The 16,153-nt window shown below is 32.5% G+C and overlaps 1 protein-coding gene and 1 pseudogene across 2 annotated transcripts; one reads left to right on the top strand and one right to left on the bottom strand.

Annotated features, from left to right (window-relative positions):
- Positions 1-1,369: 1,369 nt before the first annotated feature.
- On the top strand, positions 1,370-6,119 carry LOC111309739 (phosphoinositide phospholipase C 2-like; annotated as a pseudogene). The gene is made up of 9 exons (XR_016330245.1): positions 1,370-1,833; positions 2,409-2,605; positions 3,113-3,248; positions 3,325-3,568; positions 3,666-3,886; positions 4,389-4,507; positions 5,141-5,283; positions 5,421-5,522; positions 5,582-6,119. The product of XR_016330245.1 is annotated as a phosphoinositide phospholipase C 2-like (transcript).
- A 2,633-nt stretch (positions 6,120-8,752) lies between these two features.
- Positions 8,753-11,601, bottom strand: LOC111310119 (putative serine/threonine-protein kinase-like protein CCR3). Its single transcript, XM_022909265.2, has one exon. It carries the CDS (start codon positions 11,431-11,433, stop codon positions 9,004-9,006), a length of 2,430 nt encoding a protein of 809 aa, XP_022765000.2. The 5' UTR covers positions 11,434-11,601; the 3' UTR covers positions 8,753-9,003.
- Positions 11,602-16,153: the final 4,552 nt, after the last annotated feature.

The following is a 16,153-nucleotide window of genomic DNA, read 5'->3' as shown; positions in this document are numbered from 1 at the left end:
TACGTTGCTTAGTTACCTAAATAGATCTTTGTCATGTGTCATGTGGTTAGTATAACCACTGTCTATAAACCAATTCTCACTTGATTTGACATCAGAGAAATATGTAACAATGAACAAGTGATCATCCTCCTCTTGATCAGCAATCTTTGCATCTTCACCATGTTGTTGATTTTTGTTTTTGCAAATAACAGCTTCATGCCCTATTTGATTACATTTAATGCACTTAGCATCAGGTTTTTTTCAGCATCTAAATGGAAAATGACCATTCTTTTCGTAGTGTTGGCAAGGTGGATAGGATTTCTTCTCATTTTTATTCTTTTCTTTTACATTGGTTGATGTTGTACTTGTCCCATTTCTTTCAAAATCCTTCTTTTTCTTTTGGCTGCCAAAGCTCCTTCAGTTGTTGTGTCCTCTCTCATCAGTCTTCTTAGTTCTTATGCTTGCAAAGCGTTAAGCAATTTTACTAAGAAAATTTTTAACAAATCCTTGCTATTCTCCAAGGTAGTGATGGTTGCTTCATATCTTTCAGGTACTGTAACAAGAATTTTTTTTACAATTTTTTAGTCAATAAATTCAGATCCAATAAGCCTCATTTTGTTTGCTATACTAAGAAGTCTGTCGGAGTAATCTTTAATCATCTCAAAATTTTTCATTCTTTGAAGTTCAAATTCTTTAATCAAGTTTAGAACTTGCATCCCTTTAATTCTTTTATCTCTTTCATATTCGTTCTTGAGATAATCTCATATCTCTTTTGTTGACTTTAGGGACATGATACGAGTGAAGATGGTGGATGAGACTGCAGCAAACAAGCAAAATTTTGCCTTTGATTTCTTTGTCTTCTTTTCTTTTTACGCTTTTATCCGTGCCATGGTGAGATTGTTCGGAAGTGAAAGAATTTATAGTTTTCTACCACTGCTTCCCAAATATTCAAAGCTTCCAAGTATGTCTCTATAAGTATTGTCCAAATTTGATAGTTATCTCCGTCGAACATCGTCAAAGCAATTATAAAGAGACTAGCTTCAACTTTCATGACGCGTCAAATTCACACACAAATCTCTTAAGAAAAGAGTCTTGATACCAATTATTGTTATTTTTTAAATAAAAAAAAATTTCACTCTTATTTAACATCAAAAATATTATAATTTAAAGCTTAATTAATAACAATCCATTAAAATTATAATTCTAAAATTATATCATGATTACAAATATGAATAACAAAAATATAACCAATACTAAAAAAATAAAAATAAGCAACATTTATAAATCCAAGTCAACCAGTCCTAAAACATCTTTTAGCGTATAGGATTCAATGGGACTCACATTTCGCATTTGGGTGATGGGTCCCACAAAGCGTACAAACCGTCCCACCCAACTTTTCTGGAAACGAAACTGAAAAGATAACATAACATCACCATCATCGAGAAGCTGAAACAACGGTCTAAGCAAGTTAAAAACTTAAAATTTCAGACAGTGCAGATTTGCAGATTGTCTTCCCTTTTCTTTTTTTTTTTCTGATAATTTGAACTTGTAGGAAAAACCCAATGTCCAAACAAACTTACAGGGTTTGTTTCTGCGAGGAGGTTTAGGCTGGCAGTTTCAGAGGCACCAGAGGAGATCAAGAAGGTGTTTGAACAATACTCTGAGAATGGGATCATGAGCGTTGATGAACTACAGAGGTTCTTTATTGAGGTCCAAAAAGAAAATAAGGCTACCAGAGAAGATTCTCAGAAGATTATTGATAGTGTTAAGCATTTTCATAGGAAGGGTTTAAATCTTGAAGCTTTTTTTAAGTACCTTTTTGGTGATATTAATTCTCCTCTTGCTTCTCTTGGGGTAATAAATTCTCTCTCTCTTAGGATTGGCTTTCTCCTTTTTAGGTTCCTTTATTGGGATTGAATGGATTAGTTCCAAATTAGATGATTTATGTTTTTGTTTGGTTGCTGGGGAAATTTGAGAGAAAAGCGGAATTTTTTAATATATCTTTGAGTTTGATTCCATATTTGCATTTTCATAAAAAATGGCTGCTGTTCTTCTTTCCCTTCTCTTTTTAGTAGGAAAATTTGGTACCTTGGATTGTATGGGATTTAAATGAAACTAACTACTTATTTTCAGCACAGAAAGTAATGTGTACTGACTGGATTGTTTTGTTGCTTTCATAGCTTTGAGGATGGTACTTTGATGATGTTGATTCGTGTGAAAATGCTTTCTAAGGAGCATGAGATGTTCGCCTATTTGATTTCTAGCTAAAATATGCCATTACATTTACAGGCTTTTATTTTGCTTTTGTTGTTCACTCATGTGCTATTCTAGTTTCATATCTGAGCTTTTGTAGCTTGATTGCCAAAGCAGATTATACCATTTTCTACACTTTGTGCTACTGTTTTTTATGTCATGTTCTTTGGTTTCAGGTGCACCATGATATGAGTGCTCCTTTGTCTCATTATTTCATGTATACTGGTCACAATTCCTATCTTACTTGGAATCAACTAAGTAGTGACTGCAGCGATGTTCCAATCATAAGTGCACTTAAGAGAGGTGTGAGAGTGATAGAATTGGATATATGGCCAAATTCAACAAAAGATAATGTGGATGTTCTTCATGGAAGGTATGTTCTTGAAATGCAAATTGTTCCCATTCTACGTCTTTAACATTAATGGAACTTTCATTTTGCTAAATGATTTACTAAAAATGTCATACTTTTGTTACAACAATCTGCTTGTTCAGTTCTGCTGGTATCTTGAACATATATACATGTCCTTGCCACCAAAAGGAAAAAATGAAAGGAGAAAAAATATTGCATTGTAACATGACATGGCTTTATTAATTTATTTTTCCACCTCCTTAGCTCGAAAAAGATGGTTGCTTGTTTATGTAACGGGCTTCTTGTGCAAAAGCATGTAGTTGCCTTTGTTTGAGGAAAAAGCTGAAGAAAAAACATGACTCTGCATTAAAGCTATAACTTTGAGTATTTGTTACCTGCTTGAGATACAACTGATTCCATTACTACGAACCTCACCCTACAGTAGCTGATCTCTTTAAGTTTTAAAATAAAAGTCTGTCCCTAGACAGTCATTCTGCTTCTGAGAGAATAATGAATAATTTCTTCATGTAGGACTCTGACTACTCCTGTGGAACTCATCAAATGTTTGAGGTCTATTAAGGAGTATGCTTTTGTTGCCTCAGAATACCCAGTTGTTATAACTCTAGAAGACCATCTTATCCCAGATCTTCAGGCTAAAGTTGCTGAGGTGAGTATTGGTGCTTTTGATCGGAATTGAAACATCTGATATTGCCATAATTTACGCTTCTGTGGCTAATTTATAGATAGTCACTCAAACATTTGGAGACATCCTGTTTTCTCCTGTTTCAGAATGCTTAAAAGAATTCCCTTCTCCAGAATCATTGAAGAAACGCATAATCTATATCTACCAAGCCACCAAAGGAATACCTTGAGGCTAAAGAAGTTAAGGATAAAGAGAATGACTCGGAGAGGGGTAAGGCCACTGATGAAGAACCTTGGGGAAAAGAGGTTCCAGACCTTAAAGGTAGTCATGTAGCCGATTACAAGGTGTCTGGTGATGCTGAGTGTGATTAACTACAAATTGTTTTTACTAGCTGTTTCTGTAAAATCTACATTTCACTTATTGTTAACTCCCTTATGACAGAATAACTTGGATGAAGAAGATGAGGCAGATCTTAATGATGGAGATAAGCCACAGCAAACACTATCACCAGAATATAAACATTTAATTGCTATTCAGGCTGGGAAACCAAAGGGTGGATTAGATGAGTGTCTAAGGGTGGATCCTGATAAAGTGAGACGTCTTAGCACGAGTGAGCAACAACTTGCAAAGGCTGCAGAAACTCATGGAAAACAAATCGTCAGGTTTTTAGTAAAAGATTTGGTAAATTTCATTTAAGTGAGATCATCTTTAGTTACCAGATACAGCTGCTAGTTTCTTTTTCTCTTTTGTCAGCATTTGCCTTATTTGGTGATATTTGTACGACAAGTACATATCTGTCCTGGCTTCTTGAGCTTGCGCTTTCTCATTGCTTAGATGAATCCACTTTAAGATGATGTAAAAAGTAGTGCACCATACATGTTATGAGTGATCTGGCTGGTGTGAACGTTTTACATTTAGTTGAGGGACTATCAGCGGTTGGCTGATTTGATAGAAGTAGTCATTTAGTATTTCTGTATCATGATGTAAGTGATCATGCTTATTCAAAAGTTTTGATTATTGTTCAATCCTATGTTTCATGTGTCATTAATCTGCTAGTATTGACATTGTGTTTCGCTACAATAGTATGCTTACCTGAAATGTACATTATGGGACATGCTTTTGATTGTATATTCTGATTATTAAATTGCAAAATTACTGCTACAGATTTACGCAGCGAAATATTCTTAGGTTGTATCCCAAGGGTATGCGCGTTGACTCTTCCAATTACAACCCATTTATTGGATGGATGCATGGAGCTCAAATGGTAGCATTTAATATGCAGGTTTACAACCCCCCTCCTCTGTCTCTTTATTCCTTCTTTGTTTTTTTCCCTCCCTTTAGCTATATTTTCTCAAAATTCAGTTCTATACTAGATATTGATTTCTTTTTATTATTTATTTTTCTGACATTTGTATGAAATAGTAAGTAATAAAGGTAGAAGTCTCAAAGATATAGAGATGAAAGTTTCAAAAAGTATCCTAACCTATAATTTCACAGAGAGAGGGCTATTCGTGCATTGCATATCCATTTGTGATCCTCGTGGCAAATAAGCAGGAATGGCACCTATAATTTCAACTAAACCATGCATCCTACTTAGTTTTATTATAAACCTGAATGCCAGACTGGTAGTCAATTGACAAAATGGCAACTTGGGCTTGTCCTTTTGGTAATCAAAACTATTGATTCAAATTTTGTTCTGTGGATACTGAGAATTTAATTGAATAGCATTCCTTTTCCTAGACTGATTGTAGGCTTCATGTTTGATCCAACATTAAGATAGGAAATCTGCTTCAGGGCCTAGGCCTTGTCTTTGTTCCTTCATAATGTAAAAGATGATAGCCTAATGGATTGGATTACTGCTTTCTTTAGTTGATTTTGGCTAAGATTCTTATATTTTCTTGTTGGTGTATGATATGGTCATGGAAGATCTTTATGGTTGATGCATGGAATGTTCAAAGCCAATGGGGCATGTGGTTATGTGAAAAAACCTGATTTCCTATTGAACTCTAATGAAGTCTTTGATCCCACACTCAAGTTACTAGTGAAAGCAACTTTGAAAGTGAGTGTTTGATTGCCATGGGATTTGATTTTTTTTTTTTTCTTATCATTTTCCTGCAGTGCTGATTTGATACTCTTTTTCCCATTTTTTTAGTATCTCAACTAATAATTATGATTTATTGTTCTTCTTTTGGAAAGGTAACTGCGTATATGGGGGAAGGATGGTATCATGATTTTCATCACACACATTTCGATGCGAATTCACCTCCAGACTTTTATGCAAGGATAAGTTGAAATGCGGTGATATCATTTCAATGCAAACTAGATTAATGCCTGAAATTTGATTACTGTGTTTCCAGGTTGGGATTGCTGGTGTGCCAGCAGATTCCATGATGAAGAAAACAAAGACTTTAGAAGACAAATGGTTGCCTTCTTGGAACGATGAGTTTGAGTTCCCTCTAAATGTCCCTGAACTGGCTCTAGTTGGAATCAAAGTGCACAAATACGACATGTCTGAAAGGATGACTACGGAGGCCAAACATGCCTACCACTTTCAGAACTAAGAAGTGGGATTCGATCGGTTCCCCTCAACAGCCGCGAGGGTGACAAGTACAATTCTGTAAAGCTCCTTATGCGCTTTGAATTCGTTGCTCCATAGTCCCTGAAGGCGAGTTCCAGTTCCATATCCACATTCAAATTGTTCGATGGTATTTTGTGAGCTCGTGTGAAGTTATCTTATCACATGTTTGCTGTCTTATATGTACCATAAAATAACAGCTGCTCTGCAGTTTTTTGTGTTTCTGCTACCAATGCTGCGTGTAATTAGCCATACTTGTAAACAAAGAATCTTACATTAGCGACGTAATTAGCAAGCCTGATATATATAATTATCTGCTATTATTACTTGTATTCATTTTTGGTACAGCCTTTTACGAGTCGAGCATATATTCAAGCTCATTAATGTAATAAAAAGTTTGCCTATAAACATCGATAGAGTCTGTCCTGGCAGCTATAACAATTGTCTCAAATTGTTGCTGGAGTGAAGCTACATTATCTTTACTGCTAGCTGACGTAGAAATGCATTTGTAATATTCACTAATTATACTAGGATGGCTATTCACTATTGGGCTTAAACTCATGTTCGGCTCTGGCTCTGGGAGCCTTTCCAGGAAATTGGATGGTTTCTCTTCCCTGGCTGTTGAAGCTGGACTAGATCTAATAATTTGTGTAAGATGCAATTTTAAATGGGAAACGAATAATCTTAGACATAAATAAATATAAATAATTTAAATACGAAAATAATATATTTATTATACATGTTATATGAGACACAACATAAATAATCCGTTTAAAATTAATTTGTGTAATACAATCTAAGTAATACGACACGATATGATTTGATTAATACGATTAAATACAAATAATACAATTTATTTATTTATTAAACAAAAAATCACTTAAATTAGTATTTAAACAAAAAATTATTTAAAAGTTAAATATTTATAATTTATTTAAACACTAAAATAATACAATAAATATGATTATTAATTTATTTAAAAAATAAATTAAAATAATTTTTATAATTTGTATGTTATATATGCTTATATGAATAATATTGTATTTTAAATGTGTCATTACTGTTTGACACGAATAATGTTATGTCTTAATTATATTGATATGATTAAAATATGAAATACGATTATAATAAATTCACATATAATTTTTTCATATTATTTAATAAACTTTACAATAGACATACTTATGATTCAAATTGACTTGAGTTGGATATTAGGCGGAGATCTTCAAGTTCAAATATTTTTTATTTTATTTTAATTTTAAAATATAAATACAAAAAGAATATTTTAAATAATAATGAGTTTAAATGGACAAATAGGATTTGAACGAAATTCTTTGAAAGCATCAATCGGGCTTGACCTCATGCATAAACTTCAAACTTGCAAATACAAATGTGATTTGGGCTGCCATCACCTCATATTTGACTTGGTCTCTCCTGCGTTGCCCTTTTCACCTTTTCTTGCCCCAATTTCAAGGGTCTAACACAATGTCCAATTTCAGACAATTGTGTCAATTTATTCAATAAATTCGATTCTCTTTAGATTTTGCAGATATTACAATCTCTAAGATTCTGTATTGCTTATAATTTTGAATGTTTTAAATTTGTCACCTTTTGCACTAATATAGAAAAACTGACCCCCGGAATTCATCACCAATAAATATATAACTTATGGCAAAAAAAAAAATTATTGAGTGATGGCTGATGAACCAAATTCTTGGCACCAACTCCATGTTCATGGAAAAAAAAAAAAAAAAGCTTTATTTTTTTGCTTTAGCTTTTTCTAGTGATTTGGTCTTTCAATTTCAGTCCATTAAAAATATATAAAAAAAATCAGAGTAAATTTGGTTTTAGAGGTTGGTGATGATCAAGCCAAATCTTATCACAATCAATATGAAGCATCTGAAAATTTTCAGTATCTTGAAAAACAAAAAACCCTTATCTAATCCAAAAATTTGTTACCAAAATCCATTGTTTTTTAATGGGATTTTGTACAATGAATCACAGAGGAATTATTTAAGTCAATGTGCAGATATATGATATTGTTTTCACCCTTGTCACCATGCCCACTTTTCTGGAATTTGCAAACACTTTTCACACTATTTTTCTATCATTTTTTTAAAAATTATTTTATAAATTAATTAAAATAAATCTTGGATTTATCATTGCCCAATTTTAACTAAGAAAATGAATCAATATGGCCAAAAGGAAGAGGTGAATCACCGGCCAATTGGCTACACCTACCTTCCTTTGGTCCTTGACTCACCTTCTCCGAGTCCACAAACATTTAATTTCATTAAATTTGGACTTTAATTCTTAGGTATTAACTTTGGCATGCAACAAACTGCTTACAAATTAATTAGGAGGCACCGTTTCAATTCAATAATTCTATGAAACAAATGGCAAAATAGAGAATCACCAATTCCTTGACAATTTAATGAAACAAGTACAGTAACTGCCAACATATTAAAAATGAAAAACTCATAAGCTTGACCGTACACGTGTTTAATGATAAGGATAATCAGAAGGCCTAAATGCATTGACCAAGCCCAAATTGTTTTTCTTATTCAAAGTCGATTTCCTTCATCTAACCGTGCCAACTACGTGCGAATTTTTAAAAGGGAAATGTGTCGAAAGCATGGACCCAGTTTTTCATTGAGTTCATTGTGTTTGTTGGATCATTTCAGTGAATGGTTTTGACGAAATCTTCATACCCTTTTTTGGGCTCTGAAATTCTAGAATGAAACACCCCGGAGACGTGATGAAATGTGCATGTAAGTTTCAAAGCAAATGGCAGGGGCTAAGTTCCTGTCCACGTGTTTTGACAGGTTGGCCCCCAAGTCAATAGTTCTGTTTTTCATTTTGCCTCTTAGTGTGAAATGAAACCCTAATGGTCAAATTTGAACCCAACCCCAAAACTAATAGAAGAAAAGAAGATTAAATACGCTGAGAGAGGTAAAGTAATCGAGAAATTGTCAGTAAAACAATATGGTAAAGGGGCAACAAGAATAAATCAGGTAATCGTTTCTCCTTGTTGCCAGTGTTCACAATATCCTACACTACAGCTCAATGTTACATGAAGGGAAAAAAAAATCCTAAAAATGAAAAATCTTTACACTCCAAAATGGTATACCTGGATAAATCATTGATAGAAAAAAATTCATGAGAAAAGAGAAAAATACTTTTTTTTTTGGAGAGCTGAAATTTTCACTCTGAAACAATTGAGAATGCACCACTAGAGATGCTGCCATGGCTGCCATCACAAACAGTCACTGCCCTTTCCAAGTTGGAAACAATGTCACCAATTATAGGCCTCTCTCTCCCTTCCAAATTCACACAATGCATTGCAGTATATGCCATTAGCTCCACTGCTTCAGCTTCGTTCAGCTCTGGTGGTCCAACCCTTGTATCCAAAACCTTAACCAATTCACCAGCCATAATTGCAGGCACTGCAAAATCCACCAGGCTCACTGGGGTCCCTCCATTTTCATCATTCTTGAATATAGCCCTCTTCCCTGTCAGAAGTTCTAGCATTACAACTCCAAAACCATAGACATCACTCTTTGTTGTTAAGACATTTAAGCCATAGTACTCAGGATCAATGTAACCAACTGTTCCAGCTGCCTTCATTGGCCTGTGATCTCGATCAGATTCTGGACCCATCAGAGAAAGTCCAAAATCTGAAACTCTTGCTGTCCAATTCACATCAAGTAATATGTTAGAAGACTTTATATCCCTATGAATTATAGGTGGAACTGCATAAGTGTGAAGATACTGAATCCCTCGTGCCGCATCCAAAGCAATTTTGATCCTCATTTTCCAGGAATTAAGCAGACTACTACTTTTCTCAACATTGTTCTTATCATGTAAATGATCATATAGTGCACCATTCTTCATGTATTCATAAACCAAAAGCCTTTCATCCATCTCTTCACAATACCCAACAAGCGTAACCAAATGCTTATGATGAAGCCTGGACAAGAATGCCAATTCTGATTCAAATGCAGTCTCCTTGTCTTGGAACTTCTTGGTTTTTTGACCTGTTTCGCCTCTTTTAATCGCCACCTCACGGCCATCCAATAACTTTCCCCTGTAAACAACACCAAAGCTCCCAGCACCAATCTTGTTTTCAAATGAAAAATCATTGGTAGCAGCAGCAAGCTCAGCCAAGCTAAATTCCTCAGCTCTGTCAGCATGTTTTGAAGATGTTCCACTTCTTTGACGCCTCATTGCTCTTGAACTCTGGCGTCTAATCGTCAATGACCTTGAAGGAGGACTATTATTTGATCCAGGATCGCCATTAGAGCCAGCTCTAGTAATAGTTGGCTGAACTGAATTATGTACTTTCTTTTTACCAAAACAAACCCCAGTCCACAAACAATAAACAATACTACAAATCCCCATAAAACATCCAACTGATCCAACTATTGCAAAAGCCAGTAACCCTCTCGTCAACTCCCTAGACGGCGAAGACCGCCTCGAAACCTCCGGTGGTGGAGGTGACGGTAACGGAGGAGACAGCGGTGGTGCTGCGTAACAGGGTGATGGTTTACAAATGTTTCCAGAACCAAAACAAAGCCTGCCCGATAGAGGATATAATAATTCACACTCATTACAAGAAGATTGAATACAAGGCCCTGGTAGAATCTCAACTCCCAAAGGTAACTCATTTACTGAAGAATTTGAATTTAACCTATTGCTTCCAGCCCACCCTGGACCCCAACAAACTATAGATAAATTCTTGGTTGTTAATCCACAAGTAAAATTTAAGCCTGAAACTATGGATTCGAACCCAATTCCTTCAACTGCTGTCTCGGTCATGGAACCCCAACAAACAACTGTCCCATTCGATCTCCTAATCCCACAACTAAAACCTTCACCAAGAGCCAACCCTGAAGCAAAGTTCAAACCTTTGTTTGAAGGAACATTGAGTTGACCCCTTAAGTTATCTCCTTTACAAACTAAATCCCCAACTAAGTTAACTCCACAAACATGGGAATATCCAGCTTCAATATTTAACATTGACATGTTTTCAAATTGCCTTTCTATTTCATTCGCCAGAGGGTCACTTCCCCAACAAGTGACTCGGTTGCTTCGACTCAATACAATCCCACATGAAAACCCAAACCCGGATGTGATTTTACCCATTGTGTAATCACCGTTGGGTAACTCTTCACTATTATTTCTATTATTTCCGTCGGCTCTCCAACAGACAACGGACGTCGTCGTATTCTTCGACGATGCGCATATCCTTCCGTCGCCGATGGAAAGGTATTCTAACAAAACGGTGTCGTTAAAATAGAGGCGTTTAACGGGAAAAGATGGGGTGTTTGTATCCCAACAGAGGAGGCTGTAACCGCCGGAACGAAGGGCGCAAACGCTGGTATTACCACCGGCAACGGTGAAGTAGGAAACGTTAGGGAGGATGGAGACGACGGCGGACGAGTAATTGTTGTCGCCGGCGCGGTAACAGATAATGCGTTGAGTCGGCTCGGAAGCTACGATGGCGCATACGGTGGCGGTGCCATAAGCGACGGTGAGCGTTGAGCCGGAACCCAAGGCATAAATTAACGGCGGGAAGGACATAACGGTAAAGAAACAAACGGCGAAAAGGAGAGGGCAGGATAGTTTCGTCATTTAAAATAGTCGAGCTCGACGGCGGAAGAGTTGGCGTTTCCGTCCGTCAGCTTCATTTGGCAAGAGAAACAGAAAAGAAAAGAAATGAAAGACTTTTGAAAGAATCAAGCTTTAGTAAGAGAAACGACGGAAATTTGAGAGTTTCAGTTTTAACAGCGTTTTGAGAAGAAAGATCAAAAGGCTGTGTTTGGGACCAAAGAAAATGAATCCATGAAATGTAACCGCCATTTTTTTACTTGCCATATTTTTTAAGATTCTATTTAGTTTTTTTTTTTCCTATAATAATAATTCAAGATTTTTTTTTTTTAGGTCCAAATGGAAGATAGTAAGGTTCTTGACTAAAGTATGAGATAGTTGAAATCTAAAACTTATTTTCAGATTTAAATTTTTTTAAATGAAAATTTTATTATACAAATATTTAATTATGATTTTTATGAATTTAAATCATAGATTTTTTAAATATATCTTGTGATGAGTTTTGATCCGCATCTCAGATTCATGAGAATTATTATAAAATCCTCACTTGATTTAATCATAATAACAAAATCTTAACTAAAATTAAAATTATTAATACAAATCTTTTTTTAATTAAAATATTTAAAACAAATTTTATATTTTTATTATGAATTTAAGATATTGTGATTGTGATTAAGTAATGTCAAAGCTGCATGATAATTTTCACAAAATCAAATTCATGAAGTGTCGTGATTTATATACTCTAAATCCATTCTAAAATATTTGTTATGTATTGATCTTCATGAAATTTTTTTTAAAAAAAAATTTGATTTTAATGTATTTAATTTTAAAATTTTTATAAAATTAAAATTTCATAATTTTTAATATCAAAAAGTAAAAAAATCATAAAATATAATTTTAAAATATAAAAAATTAAAAGTTTTAAATATTTTAAAAAATAAGACATAATTTGGGACATTTTAAAAAAATAAACAAAAAAGGGGACAGAAAGAATAATTAAAATTAATATTTCAAAATTCTAAATATTATGTTTAAAAAAAAAAAACTTTGTTGACAAATAAATATTACTAGCAAACAATACTCGTAAACAAACAAAACAATAAAAACAACTAATAGTCCATTAGTGGCATACAACATGTGGCATTTAGTATCACTTTAAGATGTTCCATCAATTTTATTTTTCTTAAAATATGAAAAAATTCGTGTTATAATTTAAATTTGAATCTTCAACTTTTTTTCAATTAAAATTTAAATCAGTTTTTTTTTAATTTCTATCTTTTTATTTGCTTTATATCTTTTAAATAATAGTTATGTGAAAACCTCTTTAACTTGAAATTTTAAATTTGAAAGCCATAAGGTTACTTTTTTTTTTTATTTATATACTGCTTTAAATATTATTTTTTTTCTTTTTTTTCCTTTTTGGATTCTCAAAGTACAAGCATTATATTTGGACAGCCAAACAAGTCATGCTGTGCAAAAGGAAGACAAATGTAAACAAACTCGCTAAGCAGGTTTACTCGCCATGTAAATCACCACGTGTTACAAATGAACATCGTTTTACGCGCCTAGGAAGTGAAAGCACTCGCCTGCATTGGTCAACATGCATTAATAAAACGGGCACCTAATTTTGACTAAATTGGTCCTTTTATTTAACTGTACAAAATTATTTTTTTCTATTTTAATTGTAAATAATTTTAATATTTGTTCACCTTGAATAATAGGATTAATTATATTATTTTACTTTCAATTTTGTTAATTTTGATTAAAATTAACATAATTGATATACACCGTGAAATAAATCCGTTAATAAAAATAATAAAAATTTGTTACTTCATAATCAAAAGATTATTAAAATTAAAAATATAATAACAAATTTCAACATTAAACCATAAAATAATAGCTAATTTAATACTTACATGATTTTTTATTGTAATAAAATAATTACATAATTATAAAAAATTTTTAAGTAAAATGCTTCCTAAAATTTTATATAACTTGAATAATTTATATAGCACGCGACGGGACATTTGTTGTATATGAAGACAAATTTTAAACACAAAATTTATAAATTCAAAACACAAATTACAACTTGGATTATTTATTTAATGTAGCATATATATTAGTGTATGGTATCTTAATCTTCTAGAGACAATAATCTTTTATCTTGTGACAATTCAAAAAAAGTTTCATATTGGAGTCCAATTATCTTAGTCAAATAAAAGAAAATGACGGAAGGTATTTTCTTGCAAAGTTCATTTGTTACTTTCATGGGGTTTTATTATTATTATTATTATTATTATTATTTAATGGGTCAAACAGGTTGGAGAGAGACCCCAAAAAAAGGAAGGCTTGGTTTTTCATGTGAATTTATTTTATGAGATGTTCCCATTTTTTTTATTTATAATACTAAGAAGCAGCTTTGCTCATTTAATTTGCATTTTTAAATATTTTTTCCCTGGGTTTTGTTTTCTATAAAATAATAAGAATCCCAAAACCCAATTTCCACATGTTAATAATTTATTTTTATTTTTTGGAGATAGTAATTAGACAAAAATTATAAAACCATGCATGCTCAATCTAAATTATGCATATAATATTCAAATCAAGCACATATTATATACTAGAATTATTTTTAATAATTTATAATAACTCAATATATTTATTTTACAATCTTCTTAATAAAAATGTTATTAATTTCTATATATAGATTTTTTTTCTTAAAAAAACTAAAAAAAAAAAGGTCAGTTTGTGGCTGCTGGTAACTGGTAAGCGCCAATTACAGCATGCAAAATTTGATCATATTATGTCATCTTTTTTCGTTTCAAAGAATTTGATGGTCAAATTAAATTAAAAAAGTTGAAGAATTCTTAATTTATCTTCTTCCTTTAGATTTGTCTACATTCATAAATGATGCAATGGAGTTATAGCTTATTGACCACTGACTTCTTTCCTTGCATTGAACTTGAAAGTAATCAGTAGTAATCGCAAAACCATAGAAGATAGAAAATTTTTTTATATAGAAAAAATTAGAATCATGATAATATTTTTATTATAAATATTAAAATTTAAAATTATTAAATATTATTTTTTAAAAAATAATTATATGCATGAATTAATTTAAAATTTAAATTCATGATAATTAAAAGTTTTTTAAAAATAAACTTTTTTTTTATGATATGACGTGAAACTTGGAAGAAATAATGATGAGGATCGCTTCATAATTTTCAGCAAAAGTTTGGTGCTTTTTTTTTGTTTTTTTGGTTTTGAGGTTCCAAACTGACGACCACAAATTAGAAATTATTAAACATTATATCCCAGCATTTAATTCAGTAATTTATGCATAATATTTTATTTCAAAAAATAAAATTCGAATATTTCCTTTTTCAAAATAAATAAATAAATAATATATATATTAAGATTCTGCTAGCAATTCAATTCCTTTTTTTTTTTTTACAATTGAAATATTCAATATTTCAATTTTTGACCAGATAGCAAAAATTTTGCTATTTCATGTTGCTTAATTAGCACATATATTTTGAAAGAATCAAGCATGTTCAAACCTTCGTCAAGGGAAGGTATACATCAATTTATTTTGCCATCTTATGATTTGTTCCAGCTGCATTTTTCAGCCAAAAAATGTACATGGATGGTGAAATTCAGGGTTTCTTTTTGAGAAAAACGAAGTCTTAACTTATTTGAGGAATCTGAATAAAGAACAGCTCAAAAGATGAAAAAAAAAAACCCAAAAATGAATATAAAAATAAGCACATCTCAGATCCTGCTCACTGAATGAGGTTATCACTTTTTGCCAGTTCTTTCATAAGAAATGGAAAAAGAAAAGAAAATTTTGGGAGCTGAAACCCATTTGGTTATGATGAATCAGGTTGACAAAAAACATAACAAAGGAAGGGCAGCCAACAGCAGGATTAAACAAACAATTGATTATGGGGCCATAAACCTGTCAAGTGTAATCATAGCTGTTTCCCAAAGGATAAAAAATTGTTTGATTTTTAGGTAATAGATTCCTAAAATACATTTGTTTTTGTGGAAAAGCAATAAATTATGGTAAAACAAGCTTACATTATATGTGCATCCTGTTGCATACTTTAGCATCAAATCTTGATTGCAATCGAGTATAATAATCTTGTGTCATAAACAAAGATAACAGGATTGATATAATTGGTTAAAATTTAAAATTTAGATGTAAAATATTAAAATTTGAGTCTTTTGATTTGTAAATTTAAAAAATTTTAAAAGATTTGTAAATTTTAAATTTTCACAGGCCAGTCCAATTGGTGAAAAAAAAGTACTCTTTCCTTATAAACAGTTAATAAACTAGCACTAGAACTTTGTTTTTACAGGCTTTAACCATTCTCTATAATGGAAAGAAACGGGTGGAGAAAAAAACAAGTGGAAAGTGTATCAGGAAAAGAGATGCTGCTGCTGCTTGCTGTTACTAAATATATGTATGTTTAGAAGCTTTTTAGGCTGCTTTTGTCACTTGCACATATAAGCTTTTGGGACGGGGAAAGCTGTAAAATTCCAATTTGATAGCTTAAAGTTCCCAACATTCTGTGGGGCTGCTAACTATTTGTATACAATTTCCAAAGAATTATTATCAACTAAAAGTCTAAAACTAAACAAAGCATACTATCCTTCCTTCATGTGGTCATGCTCAGGTTGTCCCTTTCGTGCCATTGCTGGATATTGCCTTGCTATTTCCAGTTTGAACAGTAGGGAAAAA

Source organism: Durio zibethinus, chromosome 19 (assembly GCF_047325235.1).
Source record: "Durio zibethinus cultivar Kanyao isolate XHJ-2024 chromosome 19, ASM4732523v1, whole genome shotgun sequence".
NCBI lineage: Eukaryota > Viridiplantae > Streptophyta > Magnoliopsida > Malvales > Malvaceae > Durio > Durio zibethinus.
Note: the sequence above shows the minus strand (reverse complement) of the source record. Positions and strands in the feature narration are given on the sequence as shown.

Coding starts and splice junctions, on each gene's coding strand:
- LOC111310119 (XM_022909265.2), bottom strand. CDS start 11,433: ATGACGAAACTATCCTGCCCTCTCCTTTTCGCCGTTTGTTTCTTTACC.